The 27,740-nt window shown below is 40.0% G+C and overlaps 1 protein-coding gene across 1 annotated transcript in view; it reads right to left on the reverse strand.

Moving 5' to 3' along the window:
• The window catches only part of AFAP1L1 (actin filament associated protein 1 like 1), an 88,997-nt gene that overhangs the window by 19,330 nt on the left and 41,927 nt on the right, over positions 1-27,740 (reverse strand). Inside the window, exons 2-7 of the mRNA XM_081937477.1 lie at positions 20,919-21,047; positions 17,222-17,305; positions 16,379-16,476; positions 14,591-14,702; positions 13,145-13,243; positions 3,363-3,574 (exon numbers count right to left, since the gene is read on the reverse strand). Of these exons, the coding sequence (XP_081793603.1) occupies positions 3,363-3,574; positions 13,145-13,243; positions 14,591-14,702; positions 16,379-16,476; positions 17,222-17,305; positions 20,919-21,047 (734 nt within the window). The remainder of the gene's footprint in view (positions 1-3,362; positions 3,575-13,144; positions 13,244-14,590; positions 14,703-16,378; positions 16,477-17,221; positions 17,306-20,918; positions 21,048-27,740) is intronic.

Consider the following 27,740-nt stretch of genomic DNA (forward strand, 5'->3'; position numbering starts at 1 on the left):
AAAGAGTATTGTCATGATGTTGACCATTTGGAAATGGCTGAGATTTACACGTCAGAGAAAGAAGAAAAATTCAAAGATTCACACAGCTTAACAAATCACTTTGTTACATGAAGCAAAAGATACATTGAACCTGATGTTCGGCTTGACACACGCATGCTGTTATGTCTTGAAATATTATATCAAATGTATTTTAAATTTCTCAGGTTGTTTTAAAGAAAGTAAGAAATATGCTTCCAGAGGGGGATCAGGAAGCAGCAAAGCAGAGTTGGTAGAACAGCCAGTACACTTCCTGCTGAAATACTTATCTAAATAGGGTCTTTCCAAGTAATATTGGTACAGGAAAAAGTTAGATGGAGAAAGAATTAAACTATCCCCCTACTCTGTGCTTTTCTAGTCCATAATGAACTTGGAAGAATAAATTCCAATCCAAGACTTTTGATTGGATTTTTTTCATTTTCATTTAAAAAAGAGATATTTAGTGAAGGTTGGACAAGTACATCTTACAGTTAATGCTACCTATAAATCCCTTACAGCAGTGATGGTAACCTTTTTGTCCTTGCATGCCAAGTGTGCGTGTGCATGACAGAGCTTGTGTATGTGCCCACACCCACAATACAATTTGCGCGTGAAACACCCACCCCTCCGGTGTGCCCCTGCGCATGTTTACGAGATCCCCGCGCACTCCATTTTGGGCCTAGCAGGCCTCCCTGAAGTCTTCTGGCACCAAAAAAGTGTGGACAAGGGGGGGGGAGCCGCCCCCTGCACTACCCCCTCCCCCCGTGCATGCCTATGCTGTTACAGGTGTTATGTTACAGGTGTTATGTTGTATGCAGCTTTATTCCTCTCTAACATTCATCTCCATTGTTCAGTGATGCATTTCTTGCCTCTCTAGGATTTACCTTTATCTGCTCCTATGAAGCACTTCCTGTTCCTGTGGGATGTATATAGTTATATTCTTGATGGCAGTGTTTTAACTGCATTTTGATTAAACAACACGCGCTGCAGAGACCTGAAAAATCAGCTGGCTGTCGGGATATGCGGTGGACCTCAGCTGGGGCGACAGCCCACATGCTGGCAAAGAGGCCTCCGCGCGCCACCTGTGGCATGTGTGCCATAGGTTCGCCATCACGGCCTTACAGGGAAGAATAAAAGTTGTATCAAAAATGTCTAGGTGAATGGACTGGGAGACGTTATAGATTGGTTCAGAGTAAGGTATCATCAATATGCAGATGATATTCAGCTATTTCTCCCCTGGTCCCATTGGGAGATGCAGTGGAAATCATGACCTGCTATGTGGAGGCCGCCAAGATCTGGACAAGATGGAATGGCTGGCTGATTCCAAGATTGCTCCAGCAATGACTTTGACGTTACTGTGCTTCCCCATAAAGAGAAGGCTCACAATCTTTTTTTGGGCGTGTGTGTGTGTGTGGAATTGATGGCCCTATTCAGTGGTTTGAGAGGAATAATCCCGACCATTATATAAGAGCAACAAAGAAGCCATTACCCCATTACATTTGGATGTGGATTTTCCCTAGAATAGGCATCAATAACCTGCTCAGAAACATATCTGAATAGTAAAGGTCAAGTCTGGTAAAGTCCCTGAGTATCATAATAATGCAGTATTACATAATCCTACATAATCAGGAACAACCTGGAGTGGTAAAACCCAATCCTGGCTTTTCTCTTCCCTTTTTAATTGACTGCATCATGCATATCCCTAAAGATTGGTGGCGGGGGGAGAATGGCAATAATAATTCCAATGTAAAAAAAAGTGAGAGAAAGCTGCCACCAAATTAAGAAACTTAAAAGTCTGTCCAGTAGAGTCAGCAAATCTGTATGAATGATTAGTGTATTGGATGGAGTCTGAATATATTTTGGCAGAACAATTTGGCTTTCAACCAGGCCATTCTGTTTTACATTCAGCCTTCATGTTGCACCATCTGGCAAAAGAACATATCCTCCAACTGCATTTTATACAGTGTTTCTTATTTTTTGATACCTATTCAACCTGATATCAAGATATCAGGTTGAATATGGCATATATTACTCTCAACATCAACTGAACTAATTTTGATATCAAAACTCACATTTAAGATCCACTTTGGTGGGCATCTCACCAAAGACATTTCAACCTTTAGGAGAATTAGGTAGAATTGCATCTTGCTTATTCAATTTACATATTAATTCACTCGTGTTCACTTTGGCATATATCTTTACGTGGATGATATGGTAATTCTCCTGCAAGCCCAAGTAGGTTTGCAAAGAACATTCTGTGTTCTTACTCCTATTTTGACAATCAATCCTTAAAGATTAATTATAAAAATAATGGTGTTCACTAAAAGATAATAGGCACTAAATTGGTCACTCAATGGACACAATTTACAATTAGTAATATGCTTTATTAAATCCCTTGGAATAATCTTCCATCTATCAGGGCAAGTCTAAGTGTAATATTCTTCAAATGCTTTGGTGTGCCTAGCATTGGTCTTCATATAGAAGGAAGACTATTTGAAATTAAAGTCAGTGCATGAATTAACCTTTCCAAATTATTGTAAAGACTTGTATTTTTTTTTCTTTGTAGACCTAGCCACATCTGTGTTAGCCGACTCCTTTATTTGAAATGGGGAAAAGGGCTGGAAGAGAAGCTGTAACATTATCACCTCTCTTTTAATTAATGACAATAGTGACATTAATGACAATAGTGTATGATATAGCCAAGAAGAAGCTCAGACAATGAATATATGATACAGAGCATCAAATTGAGCACAGCATCATTCCTACTGGCCTTAAATAACCAAGTTAGCATTTGTTAGATATTTTAATCGGAGTATCATACCAAAATTCTAAACAGATCTGTGATGCTATGCTGCAAACTTTTATGCCTGAAAACTGAGATTTTAAAAGATCCCAGATAATAAAATGCTGCTGTCACTGTACATCAGAAGCCTTTAAAACAATAGCCAGCATGCTTCTTTTCTGTCAATCCTATCAATATCTGCAGCATAAATTTATCACACCTTCATTAGCACAATATCCTTTTATCCTAGAGACTGCCTTCTTCCAACAATTTCCGCCTGTCCCTTTGACTATCTAGTGAGCATCTGCTAAGGGTCCTTACCCACTAGAAAATAGATAGCAGCTTTCTTTTGGAATAACTTTTTCCTGTACCAAGAGGACCCTCATATTTATGGTATTCTAGAAGCAGGTGAAAATATCACTTTATCAACAGGCCTTTGGGTTTCATTATAACCAGTGGTGCTATTACAAATTAATTTTAGTATGTAATTTGGAAAGGAATTTGTCTTCTTCAAAAAGACCTGTCACTGCTACAAAAACTGGTATTCTAAAAACCACTGACTCACCAGAAGCTTGTTGTCCTTAACAACTGTCAGCTGCTTGGCCCACTGTCCAAAGCGCTTCTTACGCAACAGGAAAGCACAAATCCGGCAATCCTTCACCAGATTCATGGAAGCTTCCTCTGATGGCCATTGGTGTGTTAACCTCTGGCCTTTCCCATCCTCCTCTTCCTCATCGTAAGATTCATAGGAGCTGCTCATTGCATCAGAGTCATTGTCTATGAGGAAACAGAGAGAATTTAATCTTCCATACTGTTACTGCTAATCTCATAGAATTAGAGAGACTATTTTTATTGAGTCAGACTACAAGTCAATCTACTTTTGTATCATCTGGCTTTGCCCACCAATTTGTAAATAGGTAAACTCAGGTGATAGCCTTTTTCTTAAAGTACCTATAGTTTATGAGTTCAACTAGGGTTCATAGTGAAGCAATCTGCAGATATGAATTCTGTCTCAATGTGCGATAATTTTTATTTTTCACAATTTAAACAGGTACATACTTGCTATTGCTTTTCAGTACTCCACAGCACTGAGTTTCATAAAAGTTTGAGGTTTTTTTCTTGCATTTTCCTCATTCTTTTGGTCAAGGTTAGGGGGGGGAACCATATAAACTTTCAAGCTAGAGTAAATATACCAGTTTAGATCATTTCTACAATTCAAAGTTCATTTTACTGTAAAGTATGTTAACCTCTGACCAAAATAATTTTATAGAGTTGAAGAAAAGGCATAAACAAACCAACAGATTTCTACAAGCGATTGGAAATAGCATGAATTGTTGCTGTAATGGCTATAACCTGATCACTGACTTTAGAACAGATGATAAAAATATTGATAACAATGATTACATATGGTTCCTAAAGCATTTTTGGCCCCAAAATTGCAAGCAACAATTTCTAAACAGAATTAATGAAAATTATATTTGAAAACATTTACATTGGCTGATGCTCAATAGCTCACATCACAGTATTGAACAAGTTGCCCAACCTTACCATAAGCTAATAGAAAACTTCCTTATTCGTTATGCAAAAATATTTAATATTCCTCTTTTCTATGGATTTCCTGCCATATTAACTCCAAGAAAGTTCTTAACCATACCACTGAATGTTGCCCAACTTTGATAAAAAGGTGGAAGAGGTGAAAACAAGGATAAATTAAATCCAGATGAAGTTGAGGTGGTGTTGGGCAATGAAAAGGGATTGGGATCCAGCTTGTATGAATTTGGATTGTATGACTCCATGAAAGAGCAAGCATATTGTCTGAAAATGCTTCCTGATCTTATCTCCAGATCCTCAGGTGATGGTGATGGTGATGGCAAAGAGTGTGTTTGTATAGTTTTATCTCATGAATTAACTACAATCATTCAGTTATCTGTGCCTTGATTACATCCCAACATAATTCCAATTACCTCTACATGAAGTTACCCATGAAACATATCGGGAAAGATGGGGAAAAATGCTAAATTAGCTAATCTGCTAACTGCTCCTTGCTTATTGTTTTCTGAAACAAAGTCCTAAAGGTTTTACCTATGCTGGTTATCTAAGAGATTGTATCTGGCAGGAAAGATTAAGACGTGATGAAGCTTTTAACTATGCTTAGATTCAGAACTCCTACATCGTATGATATAAATCAGGGGTGGCGAACAAGTTTGACAAAAAGAGCCAAAATTTTAAACTGTGAGAGTCAGAGAGCCACACCACGCAGTGACCTGCCAAAACAGACCCGGAAGCAATGTTCCCTCTAATTTTTTTTCGATGTGAGCAGAAAAGTATAGTGTTTGAGCGGCACATTTTCATGCCTGAGCACCCGAATTTTTTTCACAGATGTCACCTAAGACAACAACGAAATCATTATTTGAAACTCAAAGTTATGTTTCTTCAAGGTACCCGCTTAATTCAAAGTGTTATATAATATCAGTATCACTTAACAACACTCCTGCTTAGCAACCAAAATGTTGGCTCAGAAACTCTGGCATTTGAAGCACGCAACTCTTAAAGCTGTCAAGTTACAAGACCCTTGCACCCCTAACCCTTTAGGGGAAAAAAACCCCAGGGGTCTTCAAACCTGACAGCTTTAACACTTGTGGACTTCAACTCCCAGAATTCCTCCTCCAGTCATGTTGCAGCGACATCATCTACGTGGATCTGCTCCATCTTTGCTTTCTTCATTGTGGGCAGGGCTTCTGCTGAAGAAGCCGACGAGTACGAGTTGCCACCAGAATAACTGCTGCTACCTCCTCCTCCTCCTCCTCCAACAGAATCACCAGATTTGCTCCTGAGCTCAGCACTGGGTTACCTCTGCCCCCTCCCCCTCCTCCGTGCTTTTGAGGAGCCATGAGGCTTTTTTTCCCCTGCTCCCCCCCGCCTTCCTACTGGCTCCTGCAGCCTCATGGCTCCTCAAAAGCACGGCGGAGGAGGAGGAGGGGGCAGGGGTAACCCAGCGCTGACTGAGCTCAGCTGCTCCGAGCGGAGGGGAGGCGCCGCTGCCACGCGCGGAGATGCCGGCTGGAGCTTTGGCGGCTTCATCTCAGCCGCAGCGCCGGGCGGCAAATCGGCAGTGCTGCCTGTTAGAGGAGGATGAGGAGGAGGTGGCAGCAGTTCTTCCGGTGGCGGTGGGGGCTTTGGGGCTTCACAACTAGCCTCAGTCGCCCCGTGCTCCTCAAAGCAAGTCTGGGGAAGTCCTTTGCAGGCGGCCCGTTCTAGCTGCCTGCAAAGGACCTCCCCAGCTTCCGAAAGGGAGCGCGTGATCCGAGCCACAGTATACTAAATAATGCTTTATTTTGGCCGGGAGCCGCATGCGGCTCGCGAGCCGCGTGTTCGCCACCCCTGCTATAAATCATGAAAATAAAAGAGAATGTAAAATATAACCCATTAATTTTACATATATAAATAGGAGATGCTACCAAAACACCACTCCCAATTAAATAGAACATATTTTTTGTAAAAATGCCTTATTTCTATTATCAAATATTTTGTTACTTTAATTAGCAGATATAAATCTGAATAATTTTACTTTATAGAAACATAAGAGCAGCACAGAGATCAGAACATAATTAATTGAAGTAGTAATATAATCTGTCATGAAAAATTAATACTGATATTCTGAACAAACCATATCTTGCAATATTCCTATCTGTATCATTGTGTACTTTTAAATGAAAATGCATTCTATTTTTAAAGAATTGTTTAAAGATAAAAATAATATAAGAGTACTGTATAAAGTAGAACATAATACACAGAATCAAAAACCTAACTTATATTATGCATTCCCTTTTTACATCATAGAAAAAATTAAAATGTGAAGATTATAAAAGAATAAAGCCATATAAGATATGAGATGATAAATTATGAAGATTATAATTTTTAAGCAGACAAGGATTAGTGCAGATTTGAAACAGATTTCGTTTTTGGAGGAACTGATCACTTATAGGTTTAACAGTAATGAGTAAAATATAGTGGCTGGGGGTTACAGCTGAGGAAGAGTTACAGTGGAAGTAATACCCACTGTAAGCATTTGGGGAAAAATAGTTGTTAGTAGCCTTGCTGCTATTTAGACTAGAGAGGTTTAAGGTTTAAGGTTTATTTGGATTTATATGCTGCCCTTCTCCAAAGGACTCAGGGCGGCGTACAACATTAAAAACACACATCACAAAAGTTAAAAAAAGATTAAACCCAATTCCAAAAAGACCAAACCGATTTTTTTAAAAAAGAAACAGTACATTTAAAATAAATTAAAATTAACATTAACATTAACAGGCCAGGCCGGCTTGCTGGAAAAGCCAACTTTTTAGGGCGCGTCGGAAGGACCGGAGGTCAGGGATTATGCGGAGCTCCGGGGGCAGCTCATTCCAGAGGGAAGGCGCTCCCACAGAGAAGGCTCTCCCCCTGGGGGTCACCAGCCGACACTGCTTTGCCGACGGCACCCTGAAGAGGCCAACTCTGTGGGATTGTACTGGACGGTGGGAGGCTACTGGTGGCAGTAGGTGGTCTCGCAGGTACCCTGGGCCTAAGCCATGGAGCGCTTTAAAGGTCATAATTAATACCTTGAATCACACCCGGAAAACAACCAGCAACCAGTGCAGGCCGCCTAAAAGGGGTGTGACATGGGAGCACCTAGGTACCCCCTAGGGAGAGAGAGAGAAAATAACTGCAAAAGAACTAAGCAAATTAGGTAGCTGGCCAGCTGGCCAGATATATTCAGCCACTTTCTTTGGTTTACCCTCAATTTTTGCATAACCCAGGATGCTATCAAGTTGTCTAGAATAGACCTCAGGTTAGACACGTAGACATCTCTTCCTAATATTTGTGCTCTCCAACACAACCCCCTTTGGGCTAAATTCTGTGTTGTGGTATTCATAAGGTTTTGGATGGTGAGTTAGAACAGAATGTTTGGTAGAACTAATGCCTAGCTTGGCACAGGGCTCTGTGTTGGTGGGTCAGCAACCATCATCTCTTCTTGAGGTCTCAGATAAGATTAGGCAATGTATGGAGAGGCAAGTAATCAGCAGTCCTAGAAAGAGTCAGATTTGGGTGTAGATCAAGATGGAGATGGTAGTATTTAAAACTCATGTGGCTGATAGTATATGAAAGGTTCTTTAAGCCAAATCAATTCCAATCTATTATCTGCCATATTAGAGATCCTCAAAATATGGCATCCTATGATATGATTGATTTGATTTTGTTTAAATAGACCATGTTGCCACTCCTGCTATCAACCTGCCTGGACATTTTTTAAAAAATCACTTTTAAAACTGCTGCTGCTTTTTGAGGCACCTGGGTTATTTATGCCTTCTTGAGTGCTGCTTCAAAAAAACAAACTACTTATTTTTGATAAATATATTTGGCTCCCACACTACCTCTCAGTAGAGGTTTTGAATAGTTTAATATGCGTATGCTACGCCACCTGGATTGCCATAGGTGGATAGAAAGGAGAACTATGAATGGAAAAAGAACAAAACAAGAGGATTATTGGCACTATTATGGCACAATTACAGAAATTTGCAAACATAACAAAAAGTGATGATACTAGATTTCAAATTCTGGAATTGGGAGAAACATAGCACAGAGATCTTTCTGTTTACCATGCCATAGCTCCCCCATGAAAGGTTTTATTTCTTTTTTCAACACAGGCAAACTTTAAATCAATAAGGCAATGCAGACAAAGGAGAGACAATGACATCCTGATATAATTCAGTGATAAGAGGCTGATTTACTGATTTACTGATTAAGAAAAGTGCTAGGTACATAACTAAATCTCCAGGACTGTGGGGAAGAAAGAACTTTAAATAATGAATACATGTGATTAGTAATAGTCAACTTCAAATGAACTTCATGTGACAGACTTAATCTCTTTAGTGGGGGAAAGAGATCCAATAACATTGAGGATGTATTGGAATAACAATGGAGAATCTGGGAGAGAAATTCAAGGGTAGAAGGACAAGCAGGAAGAAAATGCAGAGGTGCTGTAGACTTGTTCTTTCCTAAAATCCAAGATGGCTATGAATAAAACTACAGAAATAAGAAGAGAATTTTCTTCTTAAAGTTACAGTAGCTTAATGGTAACAAAATTAACAACAAAAAAGACAAGATTGGAGAGCTGACGTCACGACGGGCTATCTTGGTGCTCCGAGGTCGCAATCGAATTTCTGCCGCTGGACAGTCCATTCGGACCTAAACCGTCCCGTAGAGATGGTGATTGAGAAGGGCACCTCCTGCTGATCTTAGGGACATCACAAAGTCCCTGAAAGATCCAGGAATAGCCTTTTTTTCCGGTGACAGAAATGCAGCCAATGAAGCTGCTGAAGTTGGGACAGCTCCAGAATGGGAAGAAAGCGGAAAGAGAAAGTGTGTGAAATTGGGGAGGAAATTTTATTATTAGAAAAAGAGACTACCCCCCAAAAAATTAAGTTAAATTAAAATTGAAGACAGAAGACTGTAAGTGGTGAAATTAATCTACATTAAACTTAGTGTGTTATCCTGTTTCTAATTTTTTTTCAAGGATGGAACTTTTGCAAGGGCTCCCTATTTTTTAAACTGAATCGATTAATGTTTTCTTCTTTTTTCACTTTTGCTTACACCTATGGATTAAAATTCTCCTTTTTTTTATAATGCTTGATTGGATTGATTGGATTGTTTTTGATCTCCATATAAGGTTTTTTTTCTTTCTTAAACTTGGAATATAAAGAAGATAGTAAGGATTATAAAGAGGGTTGTAACAACAGGAGGAAAAACAGTTACACTGCCACTTAGAGGCTGGAGGCTTGATACATTGTTTTTCTTCTTTCTCTTTGATCACTTGAGATTCAAGGTTCTTGGAGTTCCGGTTCCGGCGGCAGCGGCGACGGGCAGCTCTTTGTCCGCTCCGGCTCTCCGGTGGGCTTCCCCACTCCTTGGGGGGCACAGGACACCCCACAGAGGGGTCCTGCCGGAGGGGCGGCATCGCGGGGAGCTCCTGCAGCGGCGGCGGCCGGCGGGAGGTCTCTCGCGCGCCCAAGGCACCGGGGAGCTAGCTCGGAGGGCGCCTCGCGTTTCTGCGCCTCGCGCCTCGCTAAAGCCGTCTGGAGAATGAAGCAATTGAAGGAAGCAGCTGCGGTGCGGTGAGGTTGCTTCTCTCTTCATGCCCTATTTTGCACGAAGAATTAGTTATAAAATAACTTTAAAATAACTTTCGGAGTATTCTGGAGGCGCGGCTGGAGGGAGGGGGGTTTCCCCCCCCCCTTGGACAAGCGGCTAGGAATAATTTTGCTCTCAGCCCCCGGGGAAGGAGGAGGGGGGAGAGCCAACGAATGAAGCCTCACCCAGGCTGAGATGATTTTCTTTTCAACTTAATTTTACTTTCTACTGTGATTTGTGGACTTTTGGAACTTTTTAAAAACTTTGTTATGCCTCTGTGCCCAAAACTGGCAGGGCAAGATGGCACACTTCCGTTGTCTTTATGAATTGTGAAACCTGACTCCACCTTTAAAATTCAGGCTTCCGGTCTTTGTCTCCGTGTCTCCCAGAGGAATCTCTTGTGGATTGGTATTTTTTGAACTTTCTAGGGGAAACCTTTCATCTATTGCCAGACTTATTAGAGAGATTCTCTTCTGCCTGGTTCTTCTGCTCCCGGACCTCACCTGGCTACCCTTCTTTTCTAACTGTTTATCTTATATATGGACGGAACTTCTAATGTTATAAAGGATGGCATCCAAAAGACCACCTCCTGGGAAACCTGGCTTTGCCATGTCTGCTCCAACATCTGTAACATCTAGTCCAGCCACACAGTCAAAGATAACAGAACTGATGCAACCTAAGACTATAGAGATGGACTTTCAACAAATGCTTCAACAAATTTTACAGGGCCAGGAGGAAATCAAGAAACAGCTAAGGGAAATGAAAGATGAAATTAAAGAAAATCAAGCCCAAATTTATAAGAACTCACAGAGACTGGATCTTGTGGAAGGGGGGGTGGAGGAGGTGAGGGGTGGTGGTGGAAGCTGTGCAGAAAGGGAACAAAGATCTTGACATCCAACAGATGAAATTAGAATTTGAGAGAATGTCCTATTATCTTAGATTTCAAAATGTTATAGAAGAAGATGGGGAAAATATAAGGGACATCATGACAAACATTCTGGCTGACTACACACATAAAGAAAAACAACAGATGGGGTGGGATATAGACCTGGTTTATAGAGTGAACTCAGCTTATGCTAGAACACACAATGTACCCAGGGAGGTTCACATTAAATTCCTTAGAAAAAGCACAAGAGATGAAATTCTGGGTGTACAAAGGGGGCAAGCATTGACATATCATGATATGGAGATAACCATTCTGAAGCAGATCCCTAAGAAGATTAGAGAAAAAAGAAAAAATTATTCGCAATTAGCGAATAAATTATACCAGAAAGGGGTGTGGTTTAGATGGTTGATGCCTGAAGGTATGCTGATATTCTGGGAGGAGACAAGAATTAGAATTAATTCACCCATAGAGGCGCAGGCCTTTATGGAAAAAAACAAAACGCTCCTAGAGAAACCACCAGACACTACAACGGACACGCAGGACACGGGAGGGGCCAGAGCTCTGCCAGTGGAGGGAGATGGGGCAATAGCAAGAAGACTCAGATCACAAAAATAAACAAGAAAATCATATTATTATAAATTGACCGAAAGTGAAAATGGAATTATATTTGGATTTTATACTGTAATGTTTAATTTGATTGAATTTAATAATAGAACTAATATGCTGATTGTAATCAATTATATACTAATGCATTATATATAAATGTATACTATGGGTATGGAGGGAGGGGGACCTCACACATTTTGCAACTGCCAAAATTTGTATACCTGTCCATTTACCCTTTTCCCTATAAATCTTGAAAAACCAATAAAATTTTATTACAAAGAGATTCAAGGTTCTTTCAGTTTGTTTACTGACAGTGATAGCAGGAAGAGCACAAGTTGTTTATACAGGTGCCTTTTGGGAGTTCTATCACTAGCTATTGAGGGAAAATAACATTTTGACTTGAAAGATAATAAATGAACCTGTTTGAAGTTTATTAAAATAGCCTTGAACCCTATAGTGGCAGTGTCTGCAAAATTGAAAGAATGGCTCAGCAGCAAAATGAAACGGTAACATTGCAAATGATTATGTTTGAAATTCAAAATCTATTAGTTGTGACAGAGAGAATTGAAAAGAGATTGGAGAATATGGAATACAAAACAGAAAAATTTGATGGAGAAACTGAGGATGTTTATCAAATGAAGAAAGTGGAGGATAGAGTTCAAAAGATGGAAGAAAAAAATGAGCAAAGGGATAAGAAAACTGTGGATACTGACAACAAAGTGAGTGTGTTTGGTAATGGCAAGAGAGGGATATGGAAAGGGGAGCTAGATGGATTGGAACTCTACCCCAGACTTCAAAGCACAGAAGAAGAAAAGAGAAAAATTGACGGAGATAAGGAGAGAAATCTTGACAGAAGCACTAGTGATAACCAAAGATAAGCTGCTGGAAAGAACAGATGTTGGGTTTCAAGCTTTTATGAGATACAAAAGGAACAATATGTTGCGAAGAGAAGTTTATACAAGATTTATTAAGAAAGTAACTAGAACCTTAATGCTACAAATGGCAAGAGATATAAGACCGCACTATTACTGGAAAGATACAGGTTGATGCAATGAAAATGTATAATTTAGTTTACTAGTAGTATGTATAAAATGAAGCGACAATAGCTATAGTTAAATAATGATTAATAATGATAACAATACATATAGATATATTAGTTTGATAATAAGAAATTTTATATAAACAACACATGGAGAATATGAGAGCAGGTTTAAAAGCTTTATCTAGAATATGTTATAAAGATGTATTGCGATTGGATGATTTTAGGATGATTTAATAGAATGTTATCATATAATCCTATTCTAGATTTTGAATATTATATATAAAAGGACGTAAAAACAATTATAGTCAAATTAAGGTTGAGATATAATAATTGTGATATACATGAATATAGGTGAATTTAAAATATGCGATTTGATATGAAAAGCAGGTGATGACTATGGAAGAGATGCATGGAAATACTGTAACCAACTGACACACTTTCTACAATTTATAATGGAAGATGTTTTTTTTATTTATGTTTGTCTTTGTTCAAAAATAAATAAAATTGTATTTAAAAACAACAACAAAAAGATATCAGAATATAATATTTTCATAAAATTGTATTGACTGTCTGAATCTTCTGCAATCAGGATGATTCCCTTCCCCCAACAGATGTACACAACACATATAGTTGCAATGCTACTTACAAGAGTTTTTCTGCTCCCCATTTATTCTGGTGACAGGATAGTTCCTATCTGCATCCTCATAGTATCCATCCTCTATTGAATTGGGAGGACTGGAGCTGTCTACAGAAAACAGAAGGAATATTTTAAATTGTAAAAATTAAGTAGTGAGAAAGACTTTGCAAGGAGGTGAGCTGCACTGTAAGTCAACTCTGAAGGATACAGACAGGTTTTTATGACCAATAAGTCAGGACTAACAATACATTGAGACAATTTTTTATTTAATTTTTATGCCACCCATCTCACTGATAAATCCTCTTTCTACTTTTACTTGCCCATCTCTAAAGGGATACTCTAAAGCAGGGGTGTCAAACTCAAGGCCCGGGGTTGCTTGGATCTGGGCTGCCCTGGAAACATCGAAGGACTGACCCGCGGTGTCTCTGCCAGCGAAAATGGAGCTTGGGACGACATGGCTCTTTTGAGCTCTATTTTTGCTGGCAGAGGGTTGCAGGACACCATTGCAGCCAAAAACGGAGCTCTGGAGGCTGCTTTCTCTGGCAGAGCATTCAGGCTATCACAGGCACCCCCAACATGAGTGACGTCAACCTGGCCATGCCCACTCTGGCCACGCCTCAAGGTCAAACACAACCCTCAATGAAATCGAGTTTGACACCGCTGCTCTAAAGGGAACCACAGCAAAAGAAATATAAAATAGAGTTCATTGGGTGCCAGCCATAATTATCTGTTCCCAACTGCTTTCTGCCCCTTATTCTCACATTCTTTTCCTTACTGCAACCATTAGTAGAAAGCACATACCTTGCCTTCAAACAACCTCAGTATGTCACCTGCTTTACTGCGGTTGTTTTTCACATTCATTCAGAGTTCCCATGGGGCTGAGTCCCAGAGCTAAACCCCCATTGGAACCTCTCCTTCTTGACTTTAATATAGGGGGGGGGGTGTCTCTCCAGAATCCTTGTAACAGGATCTTACTCTCTCCTTATGTTTCTCATGACACTTATGCCGTGAGTCAGCTGCATCAGCAGGAAACCTTATAATTTTCTTGTTTTTGTTGCTAGACCTGTACGTGGCTTCACAAGGGCTCAGTGATTACAAGAACAAGAACAGGTGCTGCGCCCTTTTCTCTGCCTTCCCCCTAATCTCTCAGACAAGCTACGGGAGAGACAGAGCGACATTGTTCTCAGGCAGGCCCTTTCCTTTCTTGTCACTCAAGATTTACTATACATTTCCAGGCGAGTCTGAGCAAACAACTGCTTGTGACATCTGACCAACTAGAGATGGGGGAGGAAGAGAAAAAAACCAGGAAAGGAACAGGAAAGCCTGCCCCCGGTACCAATTATAACCCTGTCAGCTGCCAGACACCTCTGGGAGGAGCCTTTATTTTCCTAGCTGATAGGAGAGTGCCAAAATGCCAGCTGTTTCCTTCCATAGGTGGCCCTCTTTAAGGCTTACTGTGAGATGTAATGTACTCGGGAGCTTTGCCTGGGCCCAAGGGCAGAGCTTCTTCATAATAATCTTCTGGAGGAGGAGTCATGGGCAATGGTGGAGGCGGCTCCCCAGAAACCTGTGAGAAAAAGAATGCAGCATTCAAATGGGGTTGAATGTTGCACTGTTATTATCTGTCGCCGAATGTATCTTCCAAATGGAGGAATTTCTGCAGAGAAATTCCTCAGGCTCAGAAGCTTTTGTACAAGCCATTTACCTTCTGCTCTTGTGTCTACAGCGTCAGTGTGGATAAGACAGTTTCAATGGCCATGGGAGAACCCCATTAAACTACCTACCAGAAGATACCCAATCTAGCTTTCTAACCTTAATTGATTTTTCTCAGGTAGGAAAAAAGATAAAAGAAACAATGGGAAAATTCAAGGATGTTAGTCTAGATAACCTACCCCAATATCACTTTATAAATGATGTAGAGCAGTTGTGTAATAAACTATCTTTAAGGGCCCATAGTGTTATGCTGGATGCCTGTGTGACCTTAGAGCAATTCAGTTGGAAACAAGGGGAAATTATTATGTAGACCATTGTTTAATCTTGCTCTGGGCAATAAGAACTATTCCATCTAAATAAGAGATAATTCTTTGGTTCTCTACTATGCATACACATACACTTCTTTTATCCTACCACAGTTGTTGGATAAAAGTAATACTAACATTTGCAAACATTTATTGCTTCAGTGGAGTGAATATGTTTTTATGTGTAACATTGCTTCTTTTCAACTATTTCTGGCTTAAAGGGAAGAAAAAATGTCTTTCTATTTTTTTTGTCTCCAATCTCATTATCCTTCTCCCATATTTGCATCTGATTGCATCTCAGGTCTTTATGTGAAATAAATTTGACTATAAAAAAGGAATGGATTTTTGTTTCTCTTTGGATGGAATGTTTTCATCTAACCTGAACTTTGAAAATAGCTGATGAAATAAGTGTTCTGATGGCTTCTTTCCAAGCCATGTGTCTTGCAAGCATAGAATAAGCAGAATTTTTCAGACATGATGTGATCCTTAGTTCTTTGCTTCTTAGCATTTCTTTCTGTCTCTTTGCTTATCTCAAGAGATCTACAATGTAGCTCCACCCCAGGTATCAAGTACCCAGAGAATTCCACCATGGCCCATCTTGTAAGAGCCTGGTAGAAAGAAATAAAAACCTATACAAAATGTGTCCTCTGCAGAGTTCAAACTTGTTTTACCCACAAGTGGCCTCTTCAGTCTATCAGCTAAGAAAATCTCAGATATAAAACTTTAAATGTCACAGTCAATCACTATAAACCAGCCTTCCTCAACTTGATGCTCATCAGTTCTGCTAGGATAGAAGCAGGGTTTAGGGTTAGCGAACTGCTACTGCCAGTTCGCTCAGGGATGTGCTGGGGGTGTGTATGCGCTTGATGCATGTGATGCGCGCATGTGCCATGCGTGCATGTGTATAAAATGTTTCTGCACATGCACAGAAGCAAAACAAGAGGGCGGCACCTATGGCGCCACCGATAAAACTGGTTTGGGGGCGTGGCCAGTTGAGTTACTACCTATTCAGCCGAACCGGTCCGAACCGGTAGGAACCCACCTCTGGATAGAGGGTGCTGATGTTGCCAACCAGCATGTTTAACTATGGTTCCAATGTTTCTGGAGAGCGCCAAATTAGAGAAAATGAAGATGAGCGGCAGTGAAGTAGATGACCAGTGTTTGCTTTAGTATAAAACACTCTTGTGTGTTATGGAATGAGGAACTGAGAATTGATGTAACTTACACTTTTAGTTGATTGACTCCTCGAAAGCTCCAAGCTGATGCCTTCTTTACCATCTCCATCATCTTCTTGCATGTCCTGAAGATTGCCCAAGTCACAGTCTGAGAAAAGATTAGAAGCCAGAGACTCAATAATACAGTAACATGTACATTCATTATTGCATCAGATCTTAAAGTTTGGGCCCACAAAGGTACAGAGCATGAGATTTATGTAGCCTCTTTTTCAGAATAACTATGGAAGACAGAAAAAGGAAGACACGAAGAGAAAGTCAGCTGTCCTCTTACTGAAGTAAGCAGGTGATCAAGAAGAATGAAAGACCTCTTGGATGAGACTTGGATAGTTATGCTGATCACAGTCTATGCTGATTCTGTTGTATGTTAGGACTGGGGGAAATTATCATTTGAAAGTATTAAGTTGGATACAACCTTGACTATGAAATAAAAGATCAGACTAGATAAGTAAATTCTTCTTAATTCAAAAGAGCTATTGCCTTTCAGAACTAAAGCAGGGAGGAAATACATTCGCTTCCAAACCTATAGCCAATACTAACAAAATGGTAGTATTTAAATTTGTCTAAATCTACAGGTAAATAATCAATATGTGTATGTATGTCAAATCAATCAATTGTTGGAGATGAAGTGAACTGCAGCTCATGACAGCTTATGTTTTTAAATAAAATGTGTTAGTCAGAAAAGGTGCTACTAGACTCCTCCTGATTTTCTGATACCTTGTGGGTTCTCTGTCACTTATAGTACTTCCATTACTCTTCTACTTCAGGTACTGAATGGGATCAAAATAACCACACCAATAGGTGACAATATAATCACATCAATCCATTGTACATACCAAACTTTTCAAACAGCGATTCCACAAAACTAGTGCCATTATGCAGTGCTGTCGTATTCATATACATGTAATTCACATCCTTCCCTGAAAGATAGAAATGATGCAATAAATACACAAAAAGTAACATTCAATGTTTAATAATTGATCTTCCCTCTCACTGTTGCAAGTCATTGCTAGGATGACGTTAGCTCCCTTTATGCAGGAAGCTAAACTCTTTGGCTTCTCATTGGTCTGCAATGCACACAAAAGACTCCAGAATATACTTAACATTTTCTATTGTACATTTTAAAGCAGCAATTAGTAATAATGAGGTAGCATTTTTCCTGTGAAAATTCATTTGCCATGTGTGATCTTTTAACAGATAAAAACTGGTGAGCATCCATGAAATATAAAGATTTTTTAGAACAGCTTAAACTCCTGTTCTAGTCTATAGGAAAAAATATCCAATATAGCAAAACAGGTATTCAGTCCTTGCAGAATTTTGAATTCCCTATCCCTCAAATCTGTACTGTCCTACTAAGTTGTAGATTTGATTCATAGATGTGAATATGCCATCATGGGTTCACAAAGCAGATGAGACCATCCAGATTTGCCCATCACGTTAATTTCTTGTCAGTTTGTATCATGATTTCATAAGACAGCAGTAAAATTCACAATATCTGAACAAACAGTGCATTTATATTTCCAGCTATCTGAACAAATTTTTTTCACTTCATCTATCTCTGGTTCCCAAACTTCAGCCAGTCTAATTAAATAGCAATGTCATGCAAACTTTGAAGAATGTCAGAAGGGGCCATGCCTATCTTCAAGAGGAAAAATTGATATCTGAAAAGTATTTATTTTATTTATTTATTCTTCGCATTTCTAGACCGCGCCCTCTCCCAAAAAGGACTCGGGGCGGTGTACAGTCCACACAACAAATAACAAATACTAAATACAAATATAAATATAGATATAAATATACATATGGAGTGTCAGGGGAAAAACGCCCTGGGGAAATCTGAGATCAATGGACCGAGGCTGATTCCCTTCCGCATATCTTTTGAGATATTGAGAAAAATAAAAGTCTTTAAAAGTATTCTAATTAATAAACAAACTTTAATAATAAAATAAAAAGTAAATGAAACAGAAATAACTAATGGTTACATTTTGATAATGAAAGCTACATCTGCCAAGCTGGCAGCCAAACAAAGAAGAAAAAGAATTTTGGAATGTGTAACGCGTGCGCAATAAATCACTTTCAGATAACATTTTGTTTTATGACCTGCGCAATAAAGCTTTCTTAGTTTAACTCTTGAGTGTCAGTTTAGGCAGTTCAGGCCTAGCAAACTTTTTAACATCGTGACATGGAGGAGGTTAAAAATTTAAAAGAACTGTACAGAAGAATATAAATATGGTTCTAAAAACCCTAAAATCAGTTAAATTTAAAACCATACCCTTAAAATACCAGATGAGAATATATTTCCAGGAGGTAACAGTTGTAACAATTATAATTATGCCAGGCCAGCTAATCGAAACAGGTGAGTCTTCAATTTTTGTCGGAAGGAGCGGAAGTCTGTGGTGGTTCTAATATCGGGGGGGAGGTCATTCCAGAGGGTTGGGCCCATCACAGAGAAGGCCCTACTCCTTGGCGCCGCCCGCTGGCATTGCCTAGTGGACGGCACCTGGAGAAGCCCCTCCCTGTGAGAGCGGATTGGCCGCAGGGATGTATGTGGGAGGATGCGATCCCGCAAGTAACTAGGTCCTGTGCCATGGAGCGCTTTAAAGATGGTAATCAGAACCTTGAAACGCACCTGAAAAACCACAGGTAGCCAGTGCAGCTCGCGCAGGAGTGGTGTTACGTGGGAGTATCTGGAGCTCCCCATGACAACCCGCGCGGCCGCGTTCTGGACTAGCTGCAGTCTCCGGGCGCGTCCCAAGGGAAGCCCCATGTAGAGAGCGTTACAGTAGTCTAGGCGAGACGTCACCAGCGCATGAGTGACTGTGCGTAGGGCATCCCGGTCCAGAAGGGGGCGCAATTGGCGCACCAGGCGAACCTGGTGGAACGCCCCCCTTGCCACGGCTGCCACATGGTCATCCATTGACCATGTATAAAGCAAGAATGAGGAGATATCACTTTCCTTCAGAGAGGGCCATTTCAGAATTGTTTCAAGTGATCCAAAGTTATGAAGAATATATGTGCTGGGTGTTGCTGCAGCACAGAAGACAGAAATCTCCTGATCAGACAATGCGAACCATTTGCTCTTCCTATGGAAATCTTCTGTCTCAGCAGAAATCAGCAGCAGGAAGTCTAGTGGAAACACACATTTCCACAGGAAAGAAAATAACAATTCCTGGCCAACTAAAGCAAAGTTAAATAATACCACTATTTTCACTACCTGAGGGTTCTGCTATTCTACACATACATAGAGTCACATACATACACGAGCATGCCCAAACAAAGTCACATACACACAGAGAGATGCAGACACTCCATGGATTCTGACAGATAGCCCATCCTGTCGGGAAAAACTAATATAGGACTAATGATACAAATTCCCAAAAGGTAATTGGCTGACCTGAGAAAGCATGAAATACAATACCAAAAAATAAAAGTAGAAAAATATCCACCCTGAAAGGCTTACAATTTCATTTGTCCTGTACTGGGAACAATCATAAATATGAAGAAACTCTGTGTGTAAGGCTCAGATGGCTCAAAGAATAGAACAGTCAGCTCTTGCCAGCTATTGTTTAATGCCTGTTTATTTCTGCTCCTCAAGGTCAGCTGGAAGGGTCCATTAGCATGGAATGCTCCACCAGAGGGAGTCAGGTACTTGTAACAACAAAGGACCAAAGATCCTGTATTATGAAAACCATAATGGAAACAGATGCAGGAGGGAGTGAGGGAGGGAAGAGGTATGAAGAAGTTGCTAGAGATAAGCTGCCTGAGAGAATTGTTTAGCTTTCTGGGATGTAGAACCCCTCCCTGCAATCTCTTATTCATGTAAAGAAGACAAAGATACTGTACACATGTTTTATTTGTGAAATCACAAGACCTAAAGGATGCTTTAGGCATCCTTTGGTTACTATAAGGATTCAGCGCTCTCTCTCTCTCTCTCCCTCTCCCTCTCCCTCTCTCTCTCTCTCTCTCAAAACCATTTGGAGCAGGACTAGAGCACTGGAGGACAAGCATTTAATCTGTTGCTATGTCTGTAATGTGTTGGTACTTGCCTCCTTGTTAAATGTTCACAGCAATTACACAGCAGTTGGATTTATAGAATGTGATGCGTTGATTGTAAAGGAGCAGTTCATTTGCCCGAATTAACATCTTTCATGAAATATATAGTTTTATACCACTCTGGCATCATGGACAGTCCTTGATAACAAAGCCTCAACTTGCCTTTTGCCTCTGGGAAACCATTTCGAGACTTTTTGCTTTTAAAAGAGCAAAACAGGACTTGCTGGCCAGGCAACTGATCACTGTCAACTGTCACTGGAGGCAAATGACTGGAAAAAATGTTGCAATCATTCCAGTGATTCCCCAATACCTGAACAAAAGACTGACACCTGCCTGGACATGTCAGGAGTCAGAACATGTCACAATCAAGGAAGAAAAGATGCCAAACATATTATTTATAGTTATGGTTGCACAAAAAGGGGAAAAAAGGAAAACAGTAAGTTAAAACACAGTGTTGAAATATGACAAAGGTTTCCTAACCTGCAGGAGGCTGTAGCTTTTGCAAGATATTTGAAACAGTGTTTTTCTTCTCCACTGTGGTGGCACTCAGGTATTCATGGTCCAAGAGTTTGAGCAGGGTGTTCAGCTCGGGAAGAAGCTGATCCAGTACTGTGGGCAGAAAGGAAGATCTTAGAATTAAGAGTTCAGCCACTTCAGCCAACACTGTAACAGACACAAAAGTTACTTAAAGTAAAAAAGAACGGAGGAATGGGGATGGAAGGGCTGATAAGTTTCATGTGAGTCTGGGACCTTCCCCACATGATATGCTGGTCAATACTTTATAGTTCAAGAAGAAACTATATGCCAGCACTGGATCTTACATTGCATTTCAGTAACAATCTCTTGAACTACCACTATTGCATTTTCCTACTTGGCAGATGAACAAAAGTTTGAAGAATAGGGCAATTTTATTAATGAGGGATCAGGATAGGTGTTGAAGCTTCCTTCATTTAAAGCATCGGCACTGGGTTCTAGAAAAGGTCTCATAAGCTTATGAGTAGGTGGGACCTGAAGGAATGAAAGATTCCTTTCATTCAATGGCTCCACCTACTTGGCCTTTCAAGTTCTTGTCACTTTTGCATTTGCTCATTTATAATGTTGCTGTAGCTCATGTCCGTATTAATCTTCTTCTGTCTTAGGTTCATAAAGTCCAAGAGTGGAGAAATCCTTCTGGTATCTTTATAGAAATGTGCTCTCCTCCAGTTCACATTTAGAGGCTCAGAGCCATTACCTGTTATCAGAACTTGAAATGAAGGTACAGGAAGGGACATTGAAACAGTAATTCTGTAACAGTATTAACACAGTTTCTTTTCCCACCTACTTCACTCCTCTGTCAATCTGCATCCTTCCATTATCCTGTCCCTTTTAAAAAGGCTCTCCTAAAGACTTTTTCCATGGCTTAATATGAAGGAAAGTCCTTGAATGATTAACTGAGAAAGACAGAGTTCATCCTACATGCCTTAGAAAAGTTATGACATTTGATATGCATTGTCGATCAGAAGATCGGCAGTTCAGCAGTTCGAATCCCTAGTGCCACATAATGGAGTGAGCTCCCGTTACTTGTCCCAGCTTCTGCCAACCTAGCAGTTCGAAAGCACATAAAAAATGCAAGTAGAAAAATAGAGATCACTTTGGTGGGAAGGTAACAGCGCTCCATGCACTGGTGTTTAGTCATGCCGGCCACATGACCACAGAGTCTCTTCGGACAGTGCTGGCTCTTCGGCCTAGAAATGGAGATGAACACCACCCCCTAGAGCCAGAAATAACTAGCACACATGTGCGGGGGAACTTTTACCTTATACTACCTGTGACAGTAGAAATAATGTTTAATAGAGCTATGGAATGCTTCAAATTCAAAGCATCAGGGGACTGCTTTGGAACAAATGAAGTATTCATAAAACACTTGTTTGGCAGCTCTTTAAAGCAGCCGTGCCTTCCACAACTGTAGCACAATCCCAGACAAACTTGCTTTAAGGAGTTACCAACAAGTGTTTCCATTTATCCATGCATGCTCTGAAGCATTTTTTTCTTTTTTAATCTGAACATGGCACAGCCCTAATACGTAGTATAAGAACAAGTAACCATTGAGAGACTTCTCCTTCATGAATTTATCTAATTCTTCTTAATATGCTGCTTTTGCTCAGGGGTTCTAATGAAGGGTTTTTGGAGCACAACTGCAGCTGTGGCTATTTATGCTCTATCCTGATGTGGTAGAAGAATGGAAATACCCTCTAAAGCAGGGGTGTCAAACTCACATCATCATGGCAGCATCATGTGATGTATTGGAACTTTTTCTCTCTTTGCTAAACTGGGCGTGGGCATGGCCAGCACGTGATGCATTTGGCCTGCGGGCCGGAAGTTTGACAGCCCTGCTCTAACGTAACCATCAAATCAAGAAGTCCATTTTCAGTGCTGAATCATGAAGTCATCGTTGGCATATTATCTTTTCTAGACTATCATCAGAGCTAGCTAAGGTATTTGTCTGTTGGTTGATTACTGTTTATTATACCTCATTTACACACTGAGATACCACACATATAAAAATACACACATATCAGTGGTGGGTTGCAGGTGGTACTCCTTGGTACGGGCGTACCGGAGCCTGCACGGAGCACCAGATACCGTTCCGGTATGGTGCTCTGGAGGGCCTACCCACCACCCACGCTCCTTACCTGTCCTTAAACTTTTTAGGCACTTCCGCGCATGCACACGGCACATACAGTGCCTGCGTAACACTCCACAGAGCAGGTGGAGCATTGCGGAGGCTTGTGGAAGCGTCGCTGGGCGATAAGACACATGCATGCACTGCGCGCATGTGCCACGTGCATTCATGTGGAGAATGCTGGTCCCCGTTGCAACCGTACAGGTTGCAATGGGATCCAGAACCCACTACACCCTTTATCTGGAATAACTAACATTTCAATAAAGCTATCTTGGAAGTCTTGCTTTATACTGTAATCCCCTATTTAATATTTATTTCCATTATCATCTAATTTAATAACAGAGCTCAATTATATCTCCATAACTGTTTAGAATATATTCTAGTATTTTTCAAGTATACAATATCCACTCCAGGACAATTTAATAAACAGCTGCCTTTTTGTTTGAAAATCTATTGCTACATTATAGACCATCCACTTCTAACTATTTGGTTCAGTTATCACTGTTTCTTTAACATTATCTGAATAGCAGCATGGGCCAGATACCTATTATATCCAATTTTATGCAAAGATATTTACAAACTCAATAAAGAAAAGCACACTGTGAATCAACAGAGCATAACCAGAATAGAAGTGAAGGAAGAAGCAGAGATGGAAACTGTACGTATGTATGTGTCAAGATCATTCATTTTATTTCTTCTAAATATGTATGCCAGTCTTGAGAGGCACCCAAAGCACGAGACAATTATGTCTCCCTAAGGATACAAATTTGGCCCACTACTGTTACACTTCCTCTATATGACAGATCTGAGGGTATTTCTAATCCAAGCAAATAGCCTTGTAATTTAGCATGTTAGCATTCAAAATTAACATGCTTGTGATAAAGATGTCTCACATTGTTAAGTGCAATAGATAATTTTGTGACTTAAGGCAATATAAATCTTTGGTTCACAGAAAAAAAAGTTCTAATAATATGAAATGAAAAGCTCCAAACTCTCAAAACTATGGATATGAGCAATAGAGAAACAGTTTGCACGGAACGTCCTGGAATATACCACAATTGCCTTGAGAAAGAAATCCTCTTTTCACATCCAGAGTTCATGATGTTAAACCAACATTTTGGGGGAAGTACAGGTATTGTAGTCATTTAGTGAGTAGTAGGCGATTTTATTACTTATTTTTGCCATGATTGTTAAGCAAATCTGTATTTCTCCATTTACTTGGGAAAGTTACATATAGCAATCATCTGACTTTGGGACACTGTAACCATTGTAATCATTGTAAATATGCTGGATGCCAAACACCTGAAATTTGATTACATGACCACAGAGACATCAAATGGTTTTAAGTGTGAGTATCGATTGTAAATCACTTTTTTCAGCACTGTTATAACAGTTGAGTTAGGTATTTGAAGAAACAATCATTGAATGAATGGTTGTATGCATGCAACATAATTCCTAGCTTATCTGTTATTTCCAATGGAAGGATCGGATTACATTGTCCTGTCTTAATCTGGATCTGAAAGTATAAGACTTTTCTCCAGATAGTTAGGCAGAAGTCTGCAGTAATAGACCCAGATCCTATCATCTGTTGCACACAGGTTCCATTTAGGCTTTAGACCAAATACATGAATATCAAGGAATTGTCCCATGTTCTGCATGAGAAGCTGCAACTATAAGAACTTTGCAACTGGACATTGTATAGTTTCTTTCAATATACTCCAACAAGTGAGTCAGGTATAAGAATTGGTTTCTAATCTCTTCAACTCATGAATATGAACAAACCACAATTCCATGTGAATCAGATAATTTTAGCTTATGTCACAACCACAAATATCAAGTTTTTGTAAGAACAAATTTTGGCACATTTAGGTAAGATTTAAGTAGTGCTGCCCATGCTGGGAATTCCAGAATGCTCACTAAGCATTTTATGGGAAATGGTAAGCAGGGTTGTTCAGACACACACTGCACATTCCTATAGAGACACGATAATGTGTTATGTGAGAGGTATGTGACCTTCCGTCCTGTTCATTTCACGTAGATCTTCACTACAGAACCTAAGAATACAATATCTCCCAAATCTGGGGACAGACTGTTTGTTGATCTGCTCTAGGTCTTAGAAAATATACAGGGTTTCTCCACATAGCATTCCAAAAGTAAAATCACAATGCTTCACAGTTGGCTCTGGAAGCATTTAATTATGTTAACTGGGTTAAGGCTTTGTAACCTCATGACCACACCCACCAAGATGGTACTGGAAAAATTTCATTATTACAATGATTCCTCCCCAATGGCCACTTTGGCAAATGAGCTACAGTTTGGCTCCTATGGACAATCAATGTCGGAATGCACCTTCTGTGGTGCCCAGGCCTTTTGTTTCATCTGATGAACAACTCCCTCTTTTTCTTGGAGGACTGATGGGATGGGGCTTGGACCCTGCCCTAAATTGATCAAATTTGGCTGGGTCTGTAGTATGGCTGACTAGGGGGCTTTGCCTTGCAAATACCTGGTAAAGTTTTGAGTTAAAACTGCTCCTCTCTGCCAAGTATTGAACTGTATTAGCAGCAGGTTCACACAATAGCCTGCCCCATGATTGGCCTACTGAAGTATGTTGTGTGGCTCCTGACATTGGGGAATGGCAGTACAGTATTTATGAGGAAAATTTGAACAGGAAAAAAAATAACACACAAAAGACACACATGTACACATACAGCATGATGCTTTCCATCTGAACCTCCATATATTTGGTTAAGGCTAGAATTGAAGAGTTTTATTTGCCATGTCATTTACACAAGGACTACCTAACTCAGCATCTTAGGTCAAACAGTGACTGACCTATCTGGAAAACCTCCAAGCAGAGGTTGAAAGTGTCAACATTCTCCCTGTTGCATCCTTGATATAAAATCCCCTTGCATGCACTACAAAAATGGCAACATGAGATGAAAGTGACCCTAAATATATATCCAAATCTTCTTTTCATTCAGCCTTATCCCTCTCCCTACCATTGGGATGCAAAGATCCTTGGTCTCCTGTTGCTGGGAACAGATTCGGAACCCAAGTTCACAGCAGGCTCAGGATGCCTCTATCATAAATGTTTTCCTGTAGCCTCCGCTGAGGTGCTTTATCTCCCTAGCCTTCTGTTTCCTCCTTCTTCAATACAGCCAAGCAAAATACGAGAGTTTTAGGTTAGGAGGCTACAAAGAAAGCACATTCCAGAAAAGGGATATGGGCAGCTCCAAATAAGGGGTGATACCTAGGAAAGACCTATTAGTGATTTCAGGAATGTTGAGTTAGCTGCCTCAGCAAGAAAAAGAGGGGATCCCTAAATCTAAAATTTCTCTTCCCCTTTCCTCTCCTGGCATTGCTGTAAGATGTTAATTGGCATTAATTGATTAGCATTTAATTAAGTATTTCCATTTAATTATAAAAACAATATTTTAATAAATATCTTAAACAGCAGGTATACCACAGGTTAAGAAAAGGATGGACAAAGGACGATACCAACATGTCTTTATGTTAGATGTGCAATCAAAGAGAGGAAGGAGAGGGGGAAATACTTCATACCTGACCTCATCAAGAGCCTCAGTGGCGCAGTGGTTAGAGTGCAGTACTGCAGGCTACTTCTGCTGGCTGCCATCTCCTGCAATTTGGCAGGCACCTCTTTCTCCTTAGATTCAGTTGCGGTCAATAAACATTTTTGGGACGGATAAGAATAGAAGTATATAGTTCTTAAATCTGTGCCTTGTGTGTCTGGTTAGGTTGCATAGTAAATGATGTTGAAATGGCATGATTTAAGATGCATGACACAGGACACTTATTTTCCTTTTCCCGTTCATCACCACTAGCCTAGAACTAGCCAGAAGAGAGCTTCTGTTTATACTTGAATGAGTCTCTAGACAGACACAAATCAAGTAATTAAGTGAAGATTCAATATACTGATAACCGCAATCAAATAGTACTTAAATGAACTATAGAGTCACAGTATAACAATATAACACTGCATATTTTGCAGTCATTGAGTGTTCCACAAGAGGGTAGCATTAGAATATAAAACAGTATGAAAAAGGGTCCTGGATGTGTGCATTTTTTCCCTCTCATATGAAATAGTAGAGAAGATAGAGAAAGAAAGAAAAATCAAGATTAAAATGTAGCATGGAACATTTTAATATAAGATTGTTGTCAATGAAGTATTAACCATATACATGTCTATAAACAATTACTGACTGGCTTTTAGTAAATTGTTTTTGTACTGCATATTTTAGAGAACTAGAATCCTGTCGCTTTAATGAGAAAAACATTCAGAGGTGGGCAATCTCAATCCACTGATAAGACTGACAAATGTATGCATTGAAAGACATGTTTGTGAAACATTATTTGGGACAGCATATGCTAAGAGAATTTAGTTATTTCTTGGATTATTTGAGCTAACCCTTTTAAGCAACAAGAAATGTGGGAATGGATAGTCCCCAGGTAACATTGGACCTCCTATCAATCATCTTTGACTCTCTGGCCATGATTATCTAGGGTAGCTAGGAGAACCCAACAACATCCAAAAGACCATGGGATCAGAAAGATTCAGGAAGGATATAGTGCAATCTTCCCCCACATGTTGCCTTCAAATGTGTTCAGATTGCGATACCGCC

This window comes from Natrix helvetica (genome assembly GCF_964273705.1).
Source record: "Natrix helvetica genome assembly, chromosome: 1".
NCBI lineage: Eukaryota > Metazoa > Chordata > Lepidosauria > Squamata > Natricidae > Natrix > Natrix helvetica.